The following is a 20,011-nucleotide window of genomic DNA, read 5'->3' as shown; positions in this document are numbered from 1 at the left end:
ATACAATCACCCCGATCAGTGTGAGTTTCCTTTGTGTTGGTAGTCCAAAAGTAGGAATTGCTCGTATCCGTCTCTACCAGACCCTGTTCTGCCCAGTTATGTGAGCTGAGCATAAGCACAAGTAGTGACAAAGCACAGCAGCCCTCATCCCCAGGTACACCGAGGAGAGCTAATGCAATTGCAAGACCATCCGCCCCGGTCTTTGTGGGCTGTAAGATGGCTGCTGAGAGCGAGGTACACAGATTTATAATTTATAAAGAGGTTGGCTGCAGAAGAGGCTGGAGTTTGGAATGGCAGGAAACAATTGTATGACTAAATTGACCTCAAAAGAACAGTCAAACATAAAAACGTATTAAACTCGATAGATTGTCTTCATCTGAAAACTAAATGTAATATTCTGCTGTGGGTCCATCAGCCTGAACACAAAACCACGGCTAGACAGAGAGATTTAAAGACGTAGTGACTGAGATGGCCTTTATTTATTTTCTTGCCACATCAGGTTGAGTTACTGTCAGACGTTGTCATATCAGCTGGAAGTAAAGGTGTAATGTCTGATTAAAAGGTCATTCAGACCTTTAAATACACAGAATAGTATTTTTGAAGGGCAAAGCTGTGGTTTAATATGTGTGCTTTTGAAAAACTGCAAGATAAGGAATTTTTGCATCTGTGTACCAAGTTCTAATTAAAGATATACATTTACAATTAAATATCCATTGCATTAACTACCGATTTGGGAATGCATTATTAATCCACCCTTAAGCAAAAACTGAAATCTTTTAAAATTGAATCACTAGTTCAAGTTAAACCTAAACCAATTTATGTGATGAAATCCATAGATTTCACCCCTCTAAGAATGAAGGTTATTTCCAGACAAACAGAGACCCTTCAGCCCATTTAGAGGTTCAGCACACCAACATACAAGTTTAAATGCAATGACCATCTACTGCCTGGCTGTATAAATCCAGCAGTCCCAGCTGGGGAATCAAACTCTCGGCAAGATTACAGCGCATTTCTGGATCTCTGTGCTGCCGGTAGGGAATCATTATCCTGAGTGACAGGAAAGACAGATCTCCCTGGAAGCCTAGGGAGGGGTGGTGAGGAGCAGAACCGGAGTTGATCAGTGTGGTTTTGCTGCAAAAGCCTTCACTGATCGTGCCGGTGCAAATGCTTACAAGCGGCAGGCTCGCTCTCAGGAGGATGCTCAGAAATCTGCAGCCCTGGCTTCTCCAAGCAGGTAATGCCATAAACCACAGCACTAGAGAGAACTTATCCCTACACAAACCTGGGATGAAATGACCTCCACACTTTTAAACTCTCTATTCTGCTCCCTACTTGTCAGCTTTCACTGCAAAAGCAGCAGCTCAAATATTTGAAATCTGAAATTTTAATTGTTGCCTTGAAAAATCAGCTTCACATAGGGGACCAAGCATGCTACATTTTTGGAGGAGGAAGTAAAAAAAGACAAGAGAAACCAACAGAAAATCTTTTCAATGGAAAAATACCTCCATATCTGTCCTGAGTGCCCCACAAGGAAATGTAAAAGCAGAGCCTTGCTACATGCAACACATGAAAACAGCACACCGGCAGGTGATGGAAACTTCTCACCAAAGACTCTATTTCAACACCTGTATTTTCACAGCAAAAGCACTCAATAAAGAATCATGCCTCCCACTGCCCCCTGGGATGCCGGACAATGGGCTTCGCTCATCCAAGGCCTGTTTGCTTGCCCAGCCCAGCCCAGTCCCATCCCTTGGGGAGGTAAAGTCTACCAAAACTGCCAGAGACCCCTCTGTCCTTGGCTCTCTAAGACTCACAGCCAGACAAAAGATATGATACAGAGGAGTCAGGAAAATTGGCTGCTCCTGCTTGGGATGCTGTTGCTCAGGGTGCAGCCAAAATTCACAGCTATCTAACCAAGACTCACTGTAAGTCATCTGTATTATTATTTTCTGCAAGGCTAGGGAATCACTTGAGTTGAGGTGAACCACATTCAGAAATAAAATAGAATAATAAAATACATCAGAGCACTACATGATTATGACCTAATACTTTACCAGTGTTAAAAGATGTTGCATTATGTAAGTATTCTTTGATGTTTGATCCATGAGCAAAAATCCTGCTCTCACCGAAGTAAACTCACACGTTGGCTACAGCAAATTATAAGCCAAATGTAGCACTCCTTATTCCTCTTCAGGAGGCCTGGCTAAAACAATCCAGCTCAAAAGAGGCCCCTTGGGAAGTATATTACAGCTGAGGTACATTCAACAAGATTTGGGCTACCTGGCAGTCTTTACAGAGACCTACACAACCACAGAAATAGACAGCACTTTAATGAATCTCAAATTCACAGGGCAAATGAAATGTAATCAGTGGATTTCCCAAAGCAGAGAGACTGGTGCTGGCGACATAGGGAAAACTGACTTCCCAAGATCTGCAGAGAACTGCACATAAGCTTCTCAAGCTGGAGGACAATCCTTTCGTGAAATGCCTTCCACAAGAGGAGCAGTTTGGCCCACCACTAAGTTACACAGATATATATCTGTCTATGTATATCTCAATATACCCATGTATGTATATATAGAGATATATGATCAGACACAGAGAAATACAGTGCTCCATGGTGGCCAAAAATGTTGAGCTGGAAAGTCCTGGCCCCTGCATGAAAAGCTATTTGGATCAATCAGCAGCCCAGCCCAGCAAACACTGACCACCACTGGCCATAAACCAGTGCCTGCATGTTTTCCTTACACTGTGCAAATACAGGCTGTGCACCTAGTCAGTCCCACAGAACTCATGTGACCACCAGCAAGAAGGCAAACTGGCTTTTCCTCCACATCACACCTTCTATTTCCAGTGCCACAAGCTAATTTATGTGTCAGTTAGACACCCTGGAATCACTGTTCATACGTAAACAGTGCAGAATCTGGTGCAATTTCAAAACTCACTTTCCATCCCCAATTTCCCTCTCTGGAAAGACCCTTCCCTAGACAAGCGCCGGGCTGTCACGCACACATGGTGGTACAGACCCAGCCTTGTTGCTGGGATGGAGTTCTGTGCCACACTGTGACGTGCTACAACCCAGCAGAGCGATGCGATCTCCTGACCTGCAGAGCACCACAAAATCATAGAATGGCTTGGGTTTGAAGGGACATTAAAGATCATCTAGTTCAAACCCCCTTTCCATGGGCAAGGACACCTTCATCTAGATCAGGCTGGTCAGAGCCCCATCCTACCTGGCCTTTAACACTTCCAGAGATGAGGCATCCACAACTTCTCTGGGCAGCCTGCCCCAGTGCCTCACCACCCTTACTATAAGGCATTTCTTCCTAATATATAATCTAAACCTACCTTCTTTCAATTTAAAGCCATTCCTCCTTTTCCTATCGCTACATGCCCCTGTAAAAAGTCCTTTTCCAGCTTTCTTGTAGGCCCCCTCTAGGTACTGTAAGGATCCAGTCTCCTGAACCTCAGAATACCAGCATCTCCCAACCCACAGGAAGGTGGGTGGAAGTTGCTATCTGTCCTGCACCATGCTGCTCTGCCAGTGGTGAATGCAGTTTGGACAGCATCTCCACTCCCTACTTGCCTAAATACTAAGCCACCCCAAGAGGAAAGCAGCCTTTCAAAGTATCTGCGGCCCACTTTGTTCCACTCATAAATATACATTACCTACAGCAATGACTTTGGGGAAAACCTCCTGCTGCTCAGATTCAGCTCACACAGTCTCCTTGAATGTTTTTCTTCAGGCAAGGAGGCTTGGGGGCAAGAAACCGGTGTGTGAACTGCATCTCGTGGAGATGCAGAAGGAAAAGGCAGAACCCGGCTCGTGGCACGCTTCTGCCAGCTGCTCCACTCCCTGTCCTGGAGCGGTGCCAGGAGACCCACCGCGGTGACCTGACACTGAGGGGGCCAGTTGCGGCTGCGGGAGGACGAGTGGATGAGGCACCGCTCCTGCACGCGTCTGGGCTCTGGCACATGTGCACACCAGCTGGCACAGGAGAGCTCCACACGGGAACAGCCCTCACCTCCAACTCCTGGCATCCTCCCCCGCCAGCCGCAGGCCCATGGGAGGGATGTGCTGCCCCAGCTCTGGACGAGGTGTGAAACAGTCCACGAAGCTGCCGCTCCCCACAGCTGCCAAAATCCCTGGCTGCCCACCAACACCGCGCTCCTGCTCGCTGTACGTGTTATCAGGCAGTAACAGATGTCCTCTAATAACAAGCTTATTATTGGGCTTAGCAGATAAAAAGGGACACGTACGCCGGGTCGGAAGCTTGGTGGTGAGTTGTATTCCACAGCCCACCTTAAAATATCTCTCCCCATACCTGAGCTACAGGCCTGTCTCCCTTCGTACCAAGGATGAGATTTAACATTTATTTTAAAAGTCAGCTTTATTTGCTCCAAGAGGAAACGCATCTGCAGTTATTTTTCCACTTGCAGTGCATATCTCTCAGGCTGTATTTGAGACAAACCAGATTTAGAACACACCGGATTAGGAAACTCATTTGACTTTCTCTGCCGCCAGCTCCACTGAGTGAAAAGTAAACCTTTGCCACGGGACATTGCAAATAGAAATTTAAAAAATGTACTCCTAAGTCAGGGTCATGGTTTGAAAACCTGGCTCCTCTGGAATAGCTCACTCAGAGGTAACCTCATGAAATTTCAGTGGAGCCAGCTGGGGAATAAAGGATTTGTGCCAATGGCCACAGAGACCTGACACTGTATGGCCGGATGCTGCCACAGCAGCAGGCCAAATCAATAGGATTAGTCAGAGAAGTAATGTGTTTCTCCACAGGAGAAAGAAGGAGCAAAGGTGTCCCTCATTTACATTCACTACACACCAGAGTTTATTTTATATATTAATTTTTCTTCACTTTATAGATGAGATTAAATTTTGGGGAATGGGTTTTTGATCTGAAAAAATGCATAACACCATTGGGGAAAACAGATGGCAAACACAGATCAGAAATCATAAGGAATCCAGACTAATGCTGTCAAAGAAAAACAGCTCAGTCCCAGGAAACGCTAGTGACGGACCCTTCTCCATGGCAGCGAGCATCTACAGCTACGAGCAACTACACCATCTTTCAGCGGAGCAGCTCTCACGCTCTGCTCCACCATCCTTATCATGCCCAGGAGTCAGCTCCAGTCGCTAAGCATCCCAACAACCCATCGAGGCTGGCAGGCAGAAGCGTCGCCCCAGGATGGAGGCAGAGCCCCAGAAAGGAGCACACCTCCTCTCCCCCTTCCTTCCCAGGCTGGGAGCAACTGGCTGCGGTCGCCTTCCAGCACACTCCCTCCCTTGTGCCAGTGCAGCTCTTTTGGCCAGCAGGCCGAGGGACAGAGCCAAGTCTCCACCTCTGCCGCCCCGCTCACTCCCACGGGAGGCAGCCGGCTTGGCCGCCGGCTTCCCCGTGCCTGGCATCCTGCACGCAGGGCTGGCAGCGGCGGGCAAGCCAGGGTCGGGAACTCCTCCCGCCGTCTGCTACCCTGCAGCTGGGTTCCAGCTGGCCACGCTCCGGCCTCAGGCAGGGAATCCTAATGGCTTTCTGGCAAAGGCAGCGGGCAAGATATCAGAGGTTTGGCTTTTCAGTTTAGGGGTCTCTCACATCTCACTTGCAAAGGGATTCACATTTATTTCTTTCCCTATTTCTACATCCCTCTCAAGCGGTTCATGCAGTTCCTTCAGTTTTTTCAGCTATCCCTGTACCTGAGGGTGGACCTGCTAAGTCTGCTACAGTGCCTACTCGGCTTATGCGACTATTTTGCTTTTCTTAATGTATTATTTGCATTCCAACAGCATAGGAAGGCCTCAGGCAGAATGAGGGGTTGTTTCTGTTGGTTCTGCCTGCCTCAACTAGTAGGTCTGGCCTGTCTCCTGCTTTTTCAGGAACAGGAAAGGGTTCATACAAGCTTTAACAATGTTACTTCAGAGCCAAAACTGATGCTAACCAAAACTGATGCTAACCAGGTCAAAAAAGCTGTCACTCAGTGCTCCCATACTGACTGTGGGAATTAGTATCAAATAGTCAAATGTTTTATTAGCATAGAACAGAAAGCTCTGTTACTGAGAAAAGTTTTATAGAGAAATTCTTGGGCAGAGGTTTGTTACCACCATGCAACATAAAAACCAAGATCCTACAATGCAAAAGACAGTAAAAATGAAATACCACACCAGTGCTCAGCTTCTGCTTTTGCCTAGGACCTGCCTGGTTACTTCTGCTGATTTGTCTGTCAGACATTATCAACTAGAAGTGTGCCTGCCTCTTGCAATGGATGTACCACGTGCATACACCTCCCCCTCTCTCTCACACACACACTGCCATTCACCTTCTCCCTAATCAAATCTCTGTGAAGACCATCCATCAGTCCCTATCATTTATCCTTCACACATACACACACCAGCTCACAAAACAGAATTATTCTTGTTAACATTCATTCCATTAATGAGAAATCCCTGCTGGTTCATCATCCAGTGGTACAAGTCTTTGCACTCACAGGCTGACATCTCTATCATCCTCCAAACTGCTGCCCTGGGGTACAGTAATCTCTTACAGACTGGTCTCCAAGCAGAGGGGAGGCACGTTTCTTAGTACTAAACCTAAATTTAAATCTCTTTCCCCTAGAGCTGCTGGGGCTTCAGTATCTTTTTCTCCTGCATGGAACCTAAAATCGGCTATGATGCCTCATTGGTTAGCTAACTGCTTCTGTCCTTTGGGATTTTTCATATGCTGTTGATAAAAGAGCCAGTGAAAAATATATCCATTAAATGCTTGGTCTCTGCTTGCTTGTTTCTTTTTCTGCAAAGCTTGCAAAAAAAAAAAAAAAAAAAAGGTGGGGGAAAAAAGAAATACAGGAACACATTCACTCAAATGCAGCACTCGGAATCTGGGCTGAGGGAGTATAATAAGCCGATGCCTAAGACTCATCACAGGTGCCAGCTTGGCACTCTTGCAGCCAAACATCAAGGTGAGCACCATGTATTGTCTGATTGGATGCATTAAGAGGACTAGCAACACAAACTCTTATACAGCAGGTCACCACAATTCCTGACTGGCAAGGAAAATGTTAAAAGATTGTAATTGGTTCTTGACCCAATTCATTCTCGGGTGTGTCTTCTAAAATTTTCAGGGATGACAATTAAGACGCATCTCAGTAATTATTTTCATGACACTGTCACCTCCACTGGACTTTGACCTCCAATTTACTTTACATCAGCTTCCAAGCAAGCAGCCAACCATATCACCACATCCCAGAGCTCACCCAGATGAACTGGTGATTTAGAGAGAGCAGATTTTACATCATTACTGAGATGGTGTCATCGAGTCCTCTCCCACCTCCTCCCATGTGGGTCATGTCCACAACCCTTCCAAATATATTTGTCTCCTCTTTTGTTCACTCTAAAACCAAAATCCTTTGTTTGACTGATACTATTCACTTTGGAGATCACATATTTAACCATGTATACTCCTTGCCTCTCTTTTCCATTTCTGACCTCCTTTAATTCCATCACAATAATCATGCTCTGCCCTTCTTCTACCTTCCCACAGACGCCCAGGGTTCTTCAGCTCTGTTCCAAGCCTGTAACTGCCACTGCATCCACTCTGCATCCCCACCGAGCAGTTAGGATGTGCAGAAGGACAGATGTTACTGAACTACAGTTGTTTTGGGGTATTTCTTTCACAACAATGGAGCAAATTCTTCGAGTTAACATAGTATAGACTGATGTGCTGTCACCATGCTCCAGCTTTCCTAGGACACATGGTACACACCACCAAAAAAACCTCTAAGATCAAGAAGTCCCCGTACAACAAATCATCATTTTCAGCCTTTCATTTGCAAGCTTCCTCTCTCCCTTTCACATTTTTTGGCTTTCCTGTATGTACTCCTTTATCATTTCCTTAGCCCTTGAACAACTTGTTCGGATCATGCAACTCTGCCCAGAAAAAATGCTCACACCAATATCCAAATTCTCTCCATAAATTCTACTCAATTTAAAAAAAAAAATTAATTAAAGAAACTGGTTTACCCTAACAACAAGGGCACGTTAAAAGCCCTGTTCACCCTCACCAAGGTCCCTTTCATCTGTATGAAGTCTTGGCCTTCCCCCGTGCAAGTGCTAGGAAGATGGTTACTGGCGAGCTCTTCAACTGCCTCACCTGAATTACCAGTGGTAAACCAGCTCACAGCAGCAGATACATTCTGTGCTCTTCTCACCAGGGGAGATCTCACTGCCATCTTCAGCCCTACCATTGTACCCTTCAGTGCTCAGTCAGTCTGTCCCATGGTCACTGAGCCACCCCTATGGAGGACCAGGCACCCCCTTCACACGTGAGGCTTCGCACATTATAAACAACCCTCAGTCACTTTTGTGTCCTCTGCTGTTTGAGCACTCTGCAGCTCTTCTTTTCTCCTCTTCTGTCCTCATCTTAAGTGATATCCATCCTGAATTTCCTTGGACTCCCCACCATTTTCCAGTATTTATTAAGTTCCTCCTTCCACCTTAAATTTTATTACTGCTTCTCCACTTCCTAAACCACTGCATAAACTCTCTCATCTCTGTACAAATAACTTCTAGTCAAATGAAGTCTGATACCAGCTACTGGGGATCCTATATAAAAGTACAACAGACACCATGACCACAGCAGTGTGGAACAGAAAAGGAATACTCTCCTGAGACAGGAGAGGTGCTAAGTTTTCAAATGCCCAACACTTCCAAGACTGAGATAAAGGAAAATACTGAGTAAAGTAGGGGAAAGAGTAAGACCCTATGGTAAAGAGAAAGCACTTGATGAGTATGCTGCCTGACAAGAACTCAGTATCCAGCATGACCCAGGCTGCTTTTATTCCTTTTATGTTCTCATAACTCACTTGGCACCAGAGTGTCTGGTTAAATAAGAAGGAACGGAGAAACTCTGGAAAACTGCAAAAAAATTAAACGGGCTTTGCGCATACCTGGCTATGTATTTTTATAGTGTTAATTAAGAGGATGCCTAGGAGTTCCAGGGAGGAGAAAATATTTCCCATAATGTCTGAGAGTAGAAGTTAACAAGCCTGCTGGGATCTTTTTAGCCCCTGCAGAGCTAAGGCTTCAACATTATTAAATGGCTGTCGCATCTAAAGTATGGTGCAACATAACTCAACACACAACAGAAAGCGCAGGATGGTGAAATGGGGATGACTTCAGATTACACCACAGAGTAATTCAATTTCAGGACAGGTGTTTGCATGTGACTGAACAAGACATGACTGTGGAAGACAATAAAGGTACCCAAAAGAAGAGAGAAGACAGACGCAGCAGTATGGGCTCCCAAACAGCAAAAGGAGTGTCAAATGAAGCCGCATGCTTCAAGACATTGTGGTTCAGTACGATCACTCAAGTAGATGAGCTATCAAAAATACAGACACTACAGAAGCAGAGAAGCACTTTCTCTGGATGGTGGTACTCCTCAGAAGATGTGGTGTCTGCTGCCAATTTTTAAGCATGTAGTCAGTGACTTGGGAATTGTTAGCAACTGAGGCCAAGTCCTAGGGCCTTTTTTACAGTGACATGAGTTACTTTCTTTCTGCTCCTAACTCACTTAGGTACATCCAAAAAGCTAACCTTAAAGCCTTTCCCTCAGCAATCAACAACCATTTCCCATTGCAACCAGCAATCAAAAGGACTATGCTATATTTGACGAGTCTTTAAAGTGTATATTCTAGGTTTGCCTGCTTAAAATTACTTCACCAAGCCTAACCCTTAAAATATATGCATGTTAAGAGCTGAAAGACTACTAATTTTCTTTTTAACAATATAAATTTTTAGGATATCTGTAAAGGACCTGTTCTCAGTCATTGCCATGTATCAAATGCATGATGCAGCATACAGAAATTAGCATCAACCTTCTATTTAACTCTCTAGAACACATTTATTTTAAAACCAAAAGCACAGCACTAGGGATGTTGGTTTCTGACCAAAAAAAGTTTCTGTCCCTTTTCTTTCCTCAGTACAAAGGGATTGCTTTCTGACATCCTAATTCATTCTCCAAGTAAGCAATGTCTTCCCTGACTTCAGTAAAGGTGTCAAGTGTGCACTTATCAAATATAATTGCATGGAAAGTGGACCCAAACCCCAATAATATGAACATACATGAACAGGCAGACAAAAATGGAGACTGTTCCTTACTGTTAACCACTCCTAAATAACAGTATATAACATGGCATTCACATACCTACCAGCTAAAATGACTCTCCCTATATGAATGAGGTATGATGTGTATAGTCTACATTTTTTAGAAACACAGAATTGGAAAGATTTTCCAAGCATACTGTAGTTGCCATAGGACTCCAAGTCATGATGGTTCTATGCACCTCTAACTGAAATACGTAGTTCAAAGTGACCCAGATGATTTGGGGGGGGCGGGAGGAAAAAAAAGAAAAATTATACTTATTATGCTAATTACTGCTCAAAAAACCGCCCAAACTGCCCTCATTCATCATCTTTCTCATGGTACATGCAGCTTGCCCAGCCTAAACAATACAAAAAGATTTCATTATGTCATCTTAAAAAACCAGAATAACCAATCAGTCATGGCACTGAAACCCAGAGTCTGGCACAGAATCCCGACACCCCAACTGCATAACCTATACTAGTACTTTGAAAAATGTGCAAAGAACTATTCAGTGCAATCGAAATGCAGAACCCCCATAACCAGTTAATCTCTTTTACCATATGGACAATTTCCCTGGCAAACAATCATAGTTCAATGATCAAGTAATTTCCAGTGCAAGTAGAAACCAGTGTTTCTACAGAGAGACTGTGAAGTCCTTGACTGGCCTCCAATTTTGCAGAATTCCTTGACATTCTCTTCAGTTCAGTACCAAATCCCACAATGAAGAGGTTTCCTTAGGCAAGAGAGACCTAATTTTTGCCCTTCTTTAACAAACTCTACCATATCAAGCAGTAATTTATATTCTAAATTGAATGGTACTGTCATGGGGTATGGGTACTTCCTCTGCTTTGCAAGTATCACACGAGGAAAGGCAAGCAACAACATATGAAATGGTAAACCAGACAACATCCAACTGCATTTCAGAGGAAATCACTAGCACTCAGTGATTTGCCAGAACTGGAAGGAGACCAAAAGCTCGACTCCTCTGAGCTCTAAACATCTCCCTCCACCGCAACTACCACAGTGCACTCCTGCCTTGCAAGATACGATCCTAAGACATAAGGTCAATTAGCTTCAATGAGATTTCCGAGTAGCAGAGAGCAAGCACCAGTGAGAAAAGACGCTTGTGCCTGCTCTGGTCTCTGCTGGAGGTGGCAGTAGGAGGCCTTGTCTTGTCCCCAAGAACCTCCAGAGATCAAAAGGAAAATTCATCATCGAGTGTACATTTAACCTAGACATGCGATATCTGAATGAAAGTGACAAAAAAACATCACAAAGCACTCAACAAAGGTCAGATCTTGCTCTGCCTCTCACTCCCCCCACTCCCTGCCCACACCATCGTGACGGGATTATGCACTGTGTTGGAAGTCCTAAGCAAGAGCATCACAGTTACCCAGCAAGGGCTCTCATATGGTGCTAGTAACCAGTTCCAGTGCCAGGCACACTCCCTGCAGGCTCAGGCCTGGAAACAGGAAAACAAGAGCACCCTTGGAAGAGTATAAAGGGCATGAACGAGGAAGAAAGAGGGGGAAAAACAGGACTCAGGGTCAATTAGGGCTTTGCAGCCAGTTTCAGTGTGAATTGCGCTCAGGATAGACTGTGGTTCTTGCTCCAGCTGTGAATGTCCAGGAACAAGGACTGCTTTTTTCCTCTTCTGCACAGTGTTTAACACATGGACACGGGGAGACCTGGCCAGATGGAGGGCTACAAGGCAGCGGCAGGCAGGAGAGACGGACTGTCATACAGCAACGTTGCTGATATTAAGTGATGAACGGCAACGCAGGCTACAAGGTGGCCTTTCTTTCCACTTTCCAGTTAGCCAGTTGGATCGCATTAGCCCCCTGCTCCTTATCAGACTTTACAGTTCCCCCTCACACCACTCAATTCCATCATGCCGTCACTTAACTCGTGCATGTAATTTAAAGCTAGATAGACGGCAGGGAAATTGCTTCCTCTGAGGCCCCTACTAATTGACCCCTATCCACAGAGCTCAGCAGTCTCCCCTTAACGTGCTCACACGCACTACTGCAACACGAAGTGCAAGTTCGGAGGTTGCCAGCGCAGCCTCTCTCCCCCGTGGCAATGCCATATGGTGTTAAGATTTTCAGGATCAGACGCCGTTCCTGCTGAAATCAATCATCACAACCTATCCCTGGAGAAGGCCATCTCAAACTCCCGCTGGCTTGAAATGCAACTCAGCGAGGTGCCTCGGATTGGGAGGCTGGTATCGACTGTATCAGGTTGATATGCAAACATTCTCTTTAAGAGCGCGTGTATCAATTAGCTGGGCTGTTACGAAGAAAGCAAGTGGTACCAGCTATGATGACAGCATGCCTAAAAGAGATGATAGTTCACATTTGGGCAGGACCCTTCAGCCCCTCCAATGCAAGTCAGCCTCTCTGCCTGAATTTGTTGCCATGCTAATGAAAATGAGGAGCAGGGCAAATGAGATGCATACACTGAATGACGGTGGTTCACTTCAAAGAGAGGGGAATGTAAACTATCACCAGGCTCCTAATAACCTGCAGCAGAAGTTACAGACACATACACCAATCAGAGGAAAATAAGTAGTCTCTATGGGTAAATAAAGATTATGTCTCTTTAAACCGACTGTAAATCTGAATGAACACAGGATATACATACACAAGTAGGCAGCGTGCAACGTGACGTCAATCTTATTTTTATAGATTTATTATTGCCGTACATAAAATCTCCTAGTAATAATAACATTCTATGAAAAATACTAGAGCATTGGGACACTTTTAATGTGAAAACAGTACAAGAAAAGTAGGAAAAAGTAATTCAAGTGTTTTAAAAAAAAATGCTGGGTGAGAAGCATTCCATTAAAAATGTGCAGGTCAGGGACTAGAAAACATTCATGTGAATCTGTCTTCAACTCCATGTACTAACTTTGAGAGTTATAGCCTATGCCTTCATTGCACCAGTAGAAGAGACTTAAAGGAAAAAGAGAGAAATGGTTTTCATGGGATCAGCCAGTTTACTGTTTATTGGTATTATTCTCATGTTTCATTTATTTTGTTTTTAAACATGGTTCACCCCTTGCCTCAAATCACCCCTGCAACTTACAGCCACTGTCGAGCACAATTCACAAGCGTGTCTTACAAGTGTGTAGTGGAATGTGAGCCCCTCAATCCTTGATGCATTTCCATGGGAGTGTGCCTACCGAGGTGCCAGGGGATCACACAGACAGAGTGGGGGCTTCCCCAGGAGCACAGGCCAAATGAGTCACTCCAGAGGCTCACTCTGCAGAGAGGCTGCCCTTGCCTGCCCCTCGACACCAACACTGCCGCTGCAGTGCCCTCATGTAGGCCCTGTTACTCTCTGACACCCTTCCAGCTGGTGGCTGTACGGCCAGAGCACTGCTGCTGCACTTGTGCTGTAGGCAGCTCTGCTGTCACTCTTTATTAGGTAATTTATTTTTTTAAAAAAGAAGAGGAATGAAGACGTAAGGAAAACAACCACAGAAGAAAGTTACTCTTCCTCTCCTACTGACGAACCACATTTCTGTAAAGAAATCAGCCACATCCCGTGACAAAACTTTGTGATGGGCCATGACCTGCAGAGAAACGATGCCTTACTGACATCTCCACAGCTGGAAAGAGAAGCCTGTTTCCTTCGAGTCACAGTACAGCAGCAGAGGAGCTTTTGTGTTTACGTATCTGATGGAGACAAACAGGAGAGAGTGAGTGGGGGAGAGAGAGAGAGAATGAAGAAAAGAAATGATGGCAGGTGGTTATGAGAGCACACAAGTGCCTAATTAAACCACAGGCTTTACTAGTCACAGTGGTTAAACAATTTTAACAGGCGGCATTCTTATAACACGCCTGAAAAGTTTTTATGCTGTCGAACACCTTTGTCAGGAGTGAGGAAATTCTGGAAATGTGCTCAGAGATACACACAAACCCATAGGAAGATCTGATAACGTATAAATTTGTTCCAGAGATAGCTCACTTTCTGCACAAATCGATAAGCCATCAGAACCTATCATTTATCACAAACATTAAATCCCAGCAGCATCCTGGTTTGCAAGCCTAATGAGGGAACCTGGCACACAAAGGCACCCCAGAGCTGGGTGGTGTGGGGAGGATGTGTGGGGAAGCCTCTGACTCAGAGAAGTCTCTTTTAGGCTGTACTCAGCATTATAATCCATCATTAACAGAGTGGGGCATTGAGTATCTTTGTTGCAAACTCGCCACAAAAGCAACAAAGGCATGTTATTGAGGAAAACAAGAGTTGGAAACCCAATCTAGTTTCTATCCCCTGGGAAGTCCATCCTGGTTTCTGCATTAGCAATGCTGGGTCACCATACATTCACAAAAAAAAGAGCTAAAAGGAGGGAGAGCTATGAATCAAACTTTCAGCAAGGACAGTTCACTCTTGCAAAAATGAATTAATTAGTTGTTTTGATGACGCTGGTTAGGAAAGAGTTAATGGTATCAACCAAATGTCAGTTAAACCCCCAAATGCTGCTTTTGTCCCATGGCAGTGTCAATATCAACACCATTATCTCCATTTATTTAACACAGAATAAATTAATTGGCTCTTAGGGTTGCTTTTTCCCTGGAATCCCTCATCCCACCTCTTCCTGGAGAGAACTCCTGCAAGAAATGAGCAAGGGAATAAACCACTCTGCAAACATACACGGGCATACACACACACACGTACACACACACACACACACAGAGAGGGAAGTTGCAATTTCTCACTTAGTTTCTGATTTCTGTGACTACAAATCTTGGTGTCACCCGGCATACACTACTCCTCTGTACTAAATCCATCATCCTCAACACCTTCAAATGCATCCGATATGTGCATCTAACCAGCAACACTATAATTTTAATAATGACAAGGGATTAAGTGTGATTACTAGTCTTTTCTCTCGTTTCCTCCCCCTAACAATACCATCCAATTGCCGTTTTCCTCACGGATGTGTATTCTGGTTCCCATTGTCTGTCGTACCCAATACATTAACCGAAATGTCTGCAACGTGAGATCTGCCTGTCTCTCCTACGTCTAGCAAACCTGAAAACCTGTTGTTACAGCTCTGGGGAGCACAATACATTGTTCCGAGGACACATCGTAAAAATAACCGTACATACAGTTCAGTCAGAAGTCAGTTCAGTCATACCTGTGCTATTCTTCCATTGTGTTTAATACACCACGAACAGGTTATTTCGTAAAAGACATAGCCAGAGAGAGCACTTGGGCACGTTTCACCGACTGCCAGGCTCTACGGTCAGTTGTCTGTCTGGGACAAACTGCTACCAGCCAACCTGGAGATGAACTCGCCATCGCTTTCCCCTGAACTTCTGACAGCGAGAGCCGGGCGTTCTGCTAAAACTTTCCCTTTCCCACCTCCCCGTCCCTACAAACCTCCCCGAACCGTCATTATTGCCGTTAATTAAAAAAAAAAAAAAAGAGAAAGAAAAGAAAAAAAAAATAAGAAAAAGGAACTAGAGCGAGCCAGCAGTCTTATGGAAACAGCACGGCAGGTAAACCAGGTTAGCATCGTCCCGTAACAGCCACGAGCTGGCGGGGCGGGGGCCGGCGCTCCCCAGCCGTCCCTCCTCGGGCCGGGGCCGGGGCCGGGGCCAGCTGCCGGGGCCGGCCCCGCGGGGGGCGGCGTTTCTCTTCCCTGCGGGGCGGAGAGGGGCGGGCAGCGGGGCCGCGCCGCGGGGAGCCGCGCCCGCGGCGGGAGCTCCCTCAGAGCCTGAAGGAGGCCTCGGAGAAGGGATGCTGCATCTTGAAGCTAGACAAGAAGCACTGGAGGGGCGGGGGCAGGGGGTTGAGGAGGGACGGCGGGAGGCTGGGGAAAAAGAAATCATCTCCTCTGACCTCTAGCGAAGTGCCCGGTTTTTTCTTAAGCTCTTCACATTTCCTAAATTTGCAGATCTGGTGTCCCGTTTTGCGGTTCCTGCAACTGCTGCAGACTCCACAGTTGATGAGCCGCTTGCAGGGCACGCACACCCCGCAGCGTTTCCGCTTCTTCTTGGCGGGGTTGCCCGCCCCGGCCCCGCCGCCGGTGCCGCCGGCCCCCCCTCCGCCTCCGCCGCCACCGCCTCCACCGCCCCCCGCGCCGGCGGCGGCTCCCAGGGCGGAGGCGGGCGAGGCCGAGGCGTGGCTCTGCGGGCAGTCCGCCAGGTTGGCGATCTGGAAGGCGCTGTCTGTGACGGCGGCCGAGGCCGCGGCGGGGGAGTGCAGGGCTGTCATGACGATGACCCCGGGGGGCAGGGACAGGCCGCCCAGCGCCGGGATGGCCGAGAAGGTGCCGACGCGGTCGGGGAGGTTCATGATCTCGGCTTCGGTGGCGCCGCACTTGAGCTTGTTCATGCACTCGCCGGCCAGCGGCCGGCAGTGCTCGGGGGCGAGCGTGGAGAGGAAGTTGCCGTTGGCCATGGGCAGGGCGGGCTGCTCGGCCGGCGGGCAGCCGGGCTTGCCCAGCCGCTGCGAGTCGCTCCGGTGGTGCATGCCGCCCCTGCCGGCGTGCAGCGAGGAGGCGGCGGCGGCGGCCGCGGAGGCGGCGGCGGCGGCGGCGGAGGAGGAGGAGGAGGGTTTCCTCGCGCCGCCCGCCGCGCCGCCGCCGCCGCCGCTGCCCCAGAGCATGGCGGTGGCGGCGGCGGCCGTGGCGGTGTCGCAGTTCCAGGGGGACATGCCGATGCGGGCGGCGGCGGCGGCCGCGGCGCTGGGGAAGATGGGGGTGGTGATGCGGGCGATCTTGGCCGCCTGGGGGAAGGCGCCGCCGTTGGTCTTGTAGAAGGTGGCGAAGGAGCGGTACCTCTCCATCTCCGAGTTGTAATCCACAAGGCTGTTGAGGGCCCCCTCGGGCAGGTGGCTGTCCTTGGGCAGCCCCGGCGCCTCGGGGTTGGGGCCGCTCTCCACGCACACGTTGGTGTTCATGGTGGCCGGGTCAGGGGGCGTTGCGGGGGGACGGGACAGGGGGATAGGGGGCCGGGGAGAGGGACAGGGACGGGGCGGGGGGGTCGCTTAATCCTCCTCCTCCTCCACTAGGCGCATCCCCGCGGTCGGTGCCTGGCCGGGCAGCCGTTCCTCCGGCATCCTCACGGGAGCTGCCGCAGCTGAAACACAAAAAGTCATTTCCGAGGGGGTGCGCGCGCGCGGGGGGCGCTCATGGCCGCCCACGACCACCCCGGGGGGAGGCGGGGGGGCACGACACGGGTGGGGGGCACACGCCGCCGAACCCGCGGGCAGAGGGCTTGAAGGGGCGGCCCGGGCAGAGTATAAGCCCGGTCCCGGGACAAGGTGGGGGGGCGGGGGGACACGACACGGGGACCGGGTGCTGCCCACCTACCGGCACCGGGAAAAATGAAAAGGCAGGGGAAAAAGGGCGGGGGGAGAAATAAATAAAAGGAATTAGGTGAAGAAAAAAAAATGAAAAAAAAGGGAGGTGGGGGAGGGAGCCGCCAGCTGCCACGGTGTCCTTCTGCGCCCGGCGGTCATTAGCTGCCTGCCGGCACAGCTGGCTCCGCCGGGCGCTGGTTGCGGCGGCACCGGCCCCCCCTCCGGCGCTCCCCGCCGCCTCCGGGCACGGGGGGGCTGCCTGCGGGCCGCGGGGGGGTGGAGAGACGGGACTAGGTTAAAAAAAAAAACAAAACCCCAAACTTAAGCAATTTCACAGCCTGTGATCCCGGCGCCTGCAGCTGTACTAACGACAGAGCATTTATCCCAGCCTCTCGGGGAGGATTCCCCGCCACCGCCGCCGGGGGCTGCGCAGTGAGGGCTGGGGACACACACACACACACCGAGACGGGGATAGCCCCTCTGCGGGGCAGGGGGCTTCTTGGAGAGACAGCCCAGGAACGCTCGGGAGGGCACGTCGCTGTACCTGCTTGAACTAGCCCTCGGCGGGGAAAGATGGCTCTCTGCTTCAGGGCTAGGAAAGTTTAGGAGGGGGCTAAGGACACGGCGTCCGTTTTATTTCCCACCGCCCCCTTCTTCCCCCGGGAGGTGAAGGGGGGTATTTTAGTTTATGGCAATGAGGAAGATATATTATAGCAGCCTGCGCGAACTAAAGCAAAACATAAGCATAACTTAAAAAGCTCTCAGTTTATGAACACTGCCTCTTTGTTTTCCAGATGCTCTACCTGAATAGTTCAGATATTTCCAGCATCTTTTCTGATGTAGGGCTATCGATCAGAAACGCTCTCTCGGGAGGCAGTCGTGGGGCTACGTCTAGTTTCCAGACTCCGGTATGTTTAGTTCAAAATGGTTATCAATTACGGTAATTACGATCATAATTAGATTAATGAACCGTTTGCAGCCCAACCTACCGAGTGCAAAAACTTCGTCTTCTCCCAACGTTGTGCACTAAAAAGCGGGCTTTTTGTAAACAAATCCAGATGAAGGGAGCGTAAATCTACAGAAGGAACCTCACCCCCGGCTGCACTGGGGACCGGTGGGCGTCTTTCCGTCGGAGAAAAAAAAAAAAAAAAAAAAGACCCCGAGCCTGCAGGAGCCACCTCTGTGTTTCCACGTCAGGGAAAAACCCAGACTCTCGCTGCCTTCAGAGGTCTAGTGGCAATACAAAGGCTGCCCCGGAAAGCTCTAGGCTAAGCATCGTCTCGTGGAGGGATGCGAAGGATTTGCATATAGCAAAAGAAAAAAAAAAAAAAAAACCAACACCTCTCCCGTTTCCAGACAGGAAAACGTAGCCGCATATCCTCGATAACAACTACTCAATAAAACTAGTTTTTCCAGCCATGTGTGTGAATGCCCCGCATCTGGTAAGGAATAAAACGTTAGCGTTCAGCCTTTTATGCCAGAAGTCATACGCATTTTCTTGCCCTATTCCCCCCAGCATTAAAGTGGCTTCTCTCCACAAAAGCTTCCCTCGCTGGCTACCTTTTCCTCTCCCCGCGATCCCCTCTCAGGGTTTATTGCCACCAGCAGCGAGAAAATGATGGTGCCCACCAACCGGGTCATTATTGTTTAATCGATGCATCTCCGGAGCATGAAAAGGGTACCCGAGACGCAGTTATTGATTTCCCTCCCCCCCCCTAACTATCGCTCTCTTTTCCACGAATGAAATAAATAAATAGAAATTGCTAGCCGGGCTTTGCGATTCTGTCCCTGCTTAAGCTAAATGTGACCGCACATGTTCAATATTGCATATCTGCTCTGCCAAAGACAGAGAGATCAAAGGTCATATTTAACATTCAGGAGGAGGGGCGGGTGCAGATTAATTAATAAATTAATATAGCGATGCCTTTTATTGCCCAAGTCTAGCATTAATCTACTTTTACAATCCCAGAGGACAAGAACAACAGAAAAAAAAGAGCCCCCGACAAACCGACAAAATTTGAAAAACACAAAAAACGACCCCTCTAAAAACAAACAAACAAACCTAAAAACCAAAACCACAAAAAACCAAAACAGAAAAAGCAACCCACGAAGAATCAGGGGGGAAAAGAGAGAGGGGGGGAAGCAAACCAGTCACTTACCAGGCTCTTTATTTGGGGGGGCTTGAGCGTGCAGACGCTACCAGCCTGTCTGCCTTTAATTAGTTGCACATCAGTCCCTAACACAAAGAAGAAGAAGAAGAAGAAAAATATCCAGATGTGCCTTGGCAGCTCCTCAATTACAACTTTGATACTTGTAAACAAACTGCGAGGGGCGGTGGGGAAGGTGGTGGTGGTGGTGGTGGTGGCGGAGGGGGTGACGGGGATAAATTAAGCCGCCGATCCACTAAACAAATACCTGTAAGTGGCTTTTTTTCCCCCCTCTCCCTCTCTCGCCCGTTGCAGAGAAAGGAGGAGGAGGGGGGAGCAGGGGAGGCGGCGGGGGGCGAGGAAGGAGCAGGCACAGAGGGAGGGCGGGAG

General features: G+C 48.1%; 1 protein-coding gene and 2 long non-coding RNA genes across 3 annotated transcripts in view; 1 reads left to right on the top strand and 2 right to left on the bottom strand.

Moving 5' to 3' along the window:
* CXXC4 (CXXC finger protein 4) overlaps window positions 1–17,084 on the bottom strand; it is a 25,903-nt gene extending 8,819 nt beyond the window's left edge. The window contains exons 1-2 of the mRNA XM_050338066.1: window positions 16,270–17,084; window positions 16,011–16,194 (exon numbers count right to left, since the gene is read on the bottom strand). Coding sequence (XP_050194023.1) covers window positions 16,011–16,194; window positions 16,270–17,072 — 987 coding nt within the window. The 5' untranslated portion in view covers window positions 17,073–17,084. The remainder of the gene's footprint in view (window positions 1–16,010; window positions 16,195–16,269) is intronic.
* Window positions 16,352–18,630, top strand: LOC126651787 (uncharacterized). The gene is made up of 3 exons (XR_007631785.1): window positions 16,352–16,440; window positions 18,269–18,382; window positions 18,454–18,630. It is a non-coding gene; the product is annotated as an uncharacterized LOC126651787 (long non-coding RNA).
* LOC126651786 (uncharacterized) lies at window positions 17,164–20,011 on the bottom strand. The gene is made up of 3 exons (XR_007631784.1): window positions 19,890–20,011; window positions 19,634–19,710; window positions 17,164–17,251 (listed from the first exon to the last, which is right to left on the bottom strand). It is a non-coding gene; the product is annotated as an uncharacterized LOC126651786 (long non-coding RNA).

This window comes from Myiozetetes cayanensis, unplaced genomic scaffold (genome assembly GCF_022539395.1).
Source record: "Myiozetetes cayanensis isolate MyiCay16 unplaced genomic scaffold, myiCay2020 scf7, whole genome shotgun sequence".
NCBI classification, from domain to species: Eukaryota; Metazoa; Chordata; class Aves; order Passeriformes; family Tyrannidae; genus Myiozetetes; species Myiozetetes cayanensis.
Note: the sequence above shows the minus strand (reverse complement) of the source record. Positions and strands in the feature narration are given on the sequence as shown.